This window comes from Zingiber officinale, chromosome 5A (assembly GCF_018446385.1).
Source record: "Zingiber officinale cultivar Zhangliang chromosome 5A, Zo_v1.1, whole genome shotgun sequence".
NCBI classification, from domain to species: domain Eukaryota; kingdom Viridiplantae; phylum Streptophyta; class Magnoliopsida; order Zingiberales; family Zingiberaceae; genus Zingiber; species Zingiber officinale.
Window position 1 is genome coordinate 10,275,001 of NC_055994.1, and position 6,132 is coordinate 10,281,132.

Here is a 6,132-nt window from a genome sequence, read left to right on the forward strand (position 1 = left end):
TTGTGAACAACGATGAGCAACTCTTCAGGGGGAGAGTTTTCAACAAGTGAATTTGTTGATGTGTGCCTAAAAATGGGGCATGGTTTGATGTGTGCCAATAGGGGGAGAATGAAAGGGACTAAGTTAGGATTTCATTACCTAGAGGGAGTTTGCCCTCTTAGGGGGAGAATGAAGGGCTTAACTTATGTATTCATTACCTAGTGGCATGAAGCAGGTTTAGGCTATGGGATTAACCTAACTTATATGTGGTATTGTAAGTGATAGTGTTGGTATTTTCAAACATCAAAAAGGGGGAGATTGTTGGTGCAACATCCCTCAGGTCAAGGTTGACCTGGTTGACCAAGCTTGAGTCCTGGTTTGAGTTTCGATGTTTGATAATACAAGGTTGATTGAAGAAGAGTCAAGTAGGTCAAGGACTGACCGGATACTTGACTAGGAAGTCCTAACTCAGATGTTAGGCAGAAGAAAATCCTGGTGAGTGAAGCCAGGTGAAAATTCTAGTAAGTGAAGCTAGGTGAGAGACTTGGTGAGTGAAGCCAGGCAGAAGAGAAGTCCTAGTGAGTGAAGCTAGGTAGATTGGAAGTCCTGGTGAGTGAAGCCAGGCAGAAGAAAGTCCTGGTGAGTGAAGTCAGGCAGAAGAAAATCCTGGTGAGTGAAGCCAAGTGAAAATCCTAGTGAGTGAAACTAGGTGAAAGACCTGGTGAGTGAAGCCAGGTAAAAGAGAAGTCCTAATGAGTGAAGCTAGGCAGATTGGAAGTTCTGGTGAGTGAAGCCAGGCACGGGGAAATCTAGATGGGTCAAGATTGACCAGACATATGGTGGAAGTCCAAGTAGGTCAAGGGAGTGACCGGATACTTGGCACGAAGAGAAAAGTCCAAGTGGGTCAAAAGGATTGACCGGACACTTGGTGGGGAGTCCTGGCAGGTCAAGGGAGTGACCAGATGCTAGGCATGATATACCAACAGGTCAAGGTTGACCGAATGTTGGTTTGAGAGGCTTGGGACTTGGTTTTGGGCAAAAACCAAGAGCTGGATCGATCAGTGGATCGATCCAGGCCTTTCCCAGCGAACAGAGAGCCTTTGGATCGATCAGTGGATCGATCCAGAGGTCCCAATCGATCAACCGATCGATTGGGACACTGCTGGTTCACGCGATAAACTCTGGATCAATCCGTGGATCGATCCAGGCGTTTTCCTAGAGCATAGAGGCGCTCTGAATCAATCCGTGGATCGATCTAAAGCCTCCCCGATCGATTGGGAGCTTTCGAATCGATCGGGATCCTACCGTTGCGTCGTATTTGAGCTGCAGGCGTGCGATGGCTGCGGATCTTCTTCACGATTTCATCTCAGATCAACACAGCGACTTCTCCACACTTCTCTCAAGCTCAGATCGCCAGTTCTTGAAGGTTCTTGGAGGTTTCCCAAGTCAAGAGGCGGATCAAACGCAAGAAGAAGAAAGCTAGGGTTAGGGTTTTCATTCCATATCTTGTAAGATATCTATTGTATTTGTTTCCCTTGCTTTCTTCTTGTATTGTGAGGGTTGTAGGACTTCTTCGCCTTCAGTAGTTACTGAAAAGGAGTGATTTCATAGTGAAGGGTGCGTGAGTAGGTGTGGATCGTTGGACTAGTCACCTCTTGTGAGGTGGATACCAAGTAAACCATCCTTGTTAGCGTTGTATGCTTTTGTTTCTTATATTTCCGCTGCATATCTCTGAAGAAACGAGCAACGCCGACGACGAGCAAGCGAAGAGCTATTCACCCCCCTAGCTACTTTTCGGTCTCAACACTTATGCCTTACACGTAAGCTAAATATTACCACCCACTACAAGAATAATACTTTTTAAGGAGACACATAAATACCCTCATAATATACTTTTATGGATATTAAAGTTATTGTGACATTATCGAAAAACACCTTATAAAATGATGTCTTATGCCATCCGACAATCTTGATATTTATATATTGTCATTATAAAATGTCAATATTGACTATAAAAGTGTCTTAATTTTAGAGATATAATGCCAATAAAAAATGTCAGGCAAATCATATTTTAAAGACATTTAATATCTTCTAAGCTTATTTATTTTGACATTTATAAATGTCTCATATTTTTTTTTTAAAGACGGGTTGTTAATAAAGATAATTTATAAAATTATTTTAAAATATCATCAAAATTAAACATTAATTATTAATGTCATTATAATAATTTATAAAGATATTAAAAATTATCATTAATATTTATTTAGGACATATCATAAACTCATTTATTTTGACATTTATAAATATCTTATATTTTTTTATAAGGACAATTGTGTAAAGATATTTTATAAAATTATTTTAAAATATCATCATAATAACATTAATAAATGTCATTATAATAATTTATAAGGATATTACAAATTATCATTAATATTTATTTAGAATATATAACATGCACATCATCATAATTCATCCGCATTTAGAATTATAAATTACAAAATACAATTTTAAATACTAATAGATATTGTTATTCATCTACCAAAGTCAAATTTACAAATGCAATATTAATGATAAGTCTTTTATATCAAAACTAATTACACACTACACTCAAAATATTAAATTTTAGAACTAATAAAATCTTGTATAACAAAAACTCAACAAAATAGACCATCTTCAACCATCATATAAATTTACAAAAATTAGATACCTATCATCTATAAATACAATGCATATATTTGTGTAAGTGAAATAAAATAGTAAAAATACAAAGTTAATAAAAATAATTCAAAATATTAGATATCTTACCAAAGAAGAAAAATTCAAAACTTTATTTCCACTTCCTAATTACATATAATGGACATCAATTTACCTAATTACCTTTTATATTTTTTAGGTATAAAAAGTACAAATATGAGTATAATTTTTTTTAAATTCAGTACATTAAACTAGAATCTAGTATATTTTCTATCAAATTGAACATGACTCTTTTTTATCTCAATTAACTGAAAAATATACTAGATTCTCTTTAAATGATGCCCAATTAGATGTAAAATATACTAGATTCTCATTAAATAGTGTTGAATTTAGAAGGAATTTTATTAAGTGAGAAAAAGTCGTACTCAATTCTAATTTAAAGTGTTGAATTTAATAGGAATTATACTTATTTTTAAATTTTTTATACCTAAAAAATATGAGGGGTAATTTTAATAGAAAAATACTCGATTCTAGTTTAAAGGGTTGATTTAAGAAGAATTATACCTATATTTAGACCTTTTATACTCATTTTTGGACTTTTTATATTTAAAAAATATGAGGGATAATTTGGTAACGATCTTTGCATGAGGGAGCAAAACTTTGCATGTAAAAAGTGAAAATAAAAAAAAAATTATATGGGGACTACATGCAAAGTTAAAGTTATGGTTGGAGATTTTTCTCCAATTAACCATTCTATGAACTTTAAATTTTTAATCAAGTAAATAATAGAAAATTGTTCACAACAAAAAAGAGTTTTATCATCACGTTTGGACTTAGTTTAAGTTTCTAAAAATATTTTTAATTTAATTGGAGTTTTTTTTTCTAAATAAAAATCATGCATAACGTGAAATATCAATTACTTATCTAGAAAGGAAATAATAATATGGTTATACAGATTAAAAAAATAGAAGAAATGCAAATAAATAAACAAAGTTGCAATCATTTTCTATGTTTATAAACGCCACTTGACGCCACCCACAATCACAAGAAATTTAATAATTTATTAATCCTTCTTGAGGAAAAAAGAAAAGGGTAATATTTTAATAAATATTTTGTCTAGTATATTTTATCTTAATCGTTTTTTTAGTCTAATAATGCAACTGATTATGTCCCGGATAATGGTGTAATAGTTAAATGATCAAGTGATATGAGAATTGAATCTCAGCTAAGATATATTATAGAGATTTTCTTTTCAATGAAAAGCATGTCTAAAAATATTGACCATCTATGATAATCAGTGAAAAAATTTTATGGAACTGAACTATTAATTTAATATTAGTCAATTTGAAAAAAAAACCTTTTTCTTATAAATCCTAATTATTTTAATAAAATATGACCGATTCTTTTGTGAAAAAATAAAATACCTTTTATGAAAATTTCAACAGATTAAAAAATCTAATTTTTATTTTCCACAACTGAAAGATGAAGTAATTGTAGAGTAGCCGTCTTTACAGTAGTTTCTTTTTTTTTTTAATGTATGTATCCAACTCGATGATGGGTCGAGTCCTATAGAAATTTTTTTTATAGATTATTAAACTAAATCATAAAGAGGAACAAGTCCTAAGGTAATCTAATTTTTTAAAATAGGGTATTTAAAAAAATATCTGTTATTGATCTTTTCTGTTTTCCTATATTAATTATATATTAACTTTTTTATTTATTAAATTTTATAAAAGAGGAACAAGTCCTAACGTAATATATTAATCAAAACAAAGTAATAATATATGTAAAATTTATTAAGGGGGAACGCCTTATTTAAGGGGGAGCAGAGAGATTGATAGATAACAGGTCGCAATTACAATTAGGTTTTGTCTTTCGTATCATTCCGATGTAGAATTTTGAGGTTTTTTTCCCTCATATTCCTATTCTTGATTTAGCCCTTTTTGTTCAGGCGGTACTTGTTTACGATCTATGTTCTTCATCATGGAGGAGTCGCGGAAGGAGAGTTATCCCATCCACCATGAGGTTGCAGAGATCAGGACGATGCCTAGAGATAGTGACGGCGAGGAGGAGGAAGAAGAAGGCAAGGGAACATTGCTCTCGTGGGATGCCAACCTACCGGACGAACTCCTGCAGAAGGTGCTCTCCTTGTTGCCCATCGCCAACATCATCAAATTGAGCATCGTGTGCAAACGGTGGTACGAGGTGGTTCACTCCTGCCCCCAGTTGTCGTGGGCGATGATGGCGCCACAGAAGCCGTTATTCTTCGGGTCCTGCTTTATCGACTGCGCCTTCTCAGGCCGCGTGTACGACCCTTGTCTCCTCCGGTGGTACGACTTCGACTTCCCCCAATTAGAAAAGAGCATCTGGCGCACGTCCTCCTCCTGTGGCCTTGTCTGCTTGATGAATCTCAAAGAAGGAAACCTCTTATTGGTCGGAAATCCCATCAAGAGAGACTGGAAGCTGCTTCCTCAAGTCCCCGGCGGCTCTTCTCCCCACTACAACGCGCTCGCCTTGTCATTCGACTTCCGCACGCACGGCTACACCGTGGTCGTCGCCAAGTGCACCCACACCGTGACTACAGGGAAGCCCTGTCATTGGCACTTATCTGTCCACATCTACGAATCGGCCACACAATTGTGGGCCACACCCTTCGACCAAGACATCAGCTTCTGGATGGGCAGCGACGAGGCCGTCATATGCAACAACGTGCTCTACTACTTGATGGGCCTGTACCGGGAGCATCCCCCCTTCTTAGTGGCGTTCGACCTCGCCAAGCCGCCCTCAAGCATAGAGTCTCTGATTCAAGAATCAATTCGTGGTCCATACCCTCTTGTCTTTGCTAGGTTGATCAACCTATCAAACAAATTGGTCATGGTCGGCGTGAAAGACAACTGGCCGCCGCACGGGGGAGTGGTGATTTTGGAACTTGAGGATAAGACATGGCGGGAGGTGGCTCAAATGCCGAACTCTGTGTACATGACGTTAAACAGCAACAATTCCATCTTCAGCTGCTGCGGTGCCGGCGACTTCCTTTTCATGCACTCCTCGGTGTGGCCGGCGCTACTGACCTTCGACATGAGGCAGAAGGTGTGGAAATGGTCTAGCCAGATGTGTCCGTGCCCGCGCCCCTGCACTGAGCCATTGCAGTTCGGGTCCCTAAACTACTGTGGCTTCTGCTTCGAACCGAGGCTTGACGTCTCCTCTTGATCTCTCTGTTGCATGCTTCATTTACAACTATATTTTTTTAGCTTATTTTCATTATGACTTTGTTCATCTGTCTATATAAGATATATAGAGTAACGAATTTCAACATGCATCTTTGCCATCTCATGAGAAATCATGACTAATTTCAAACTGTTTATGGACTTTAAGTTGTTTAAAGTGGACTAGTCATATACGCAAAATGGATTATTAATTACATCCTTTATTAAAGTTTGAATTATATTAAAAAGTATC

The 6,132-nt window shown here is 36.3% G+C and overlaps 1 protein-coding gene across 1 annotated transcript; it reads left to right on the plus strand.

Moving 5' to 3' along the window:
- Nucleotides 1-4,644: 4,644 nt before the first annotated feature.
- LOC121979411 (F-box/kelch-repeat protein At3g61590-like) lies at nucleotides 4,645-5,883 on the plus strand. Its single transcript, XM_042531401.1, has one exon. It carries the CDS (start codon nucleotides 4,645-4,647, stop codon nucleotides 5,881-5,883), a length of 1,239 nt encoding a protein of 412 aa, XP_042387335.1.
- Nucleotides 5,884-6,132: the final 249 nt, after the last annotated feature.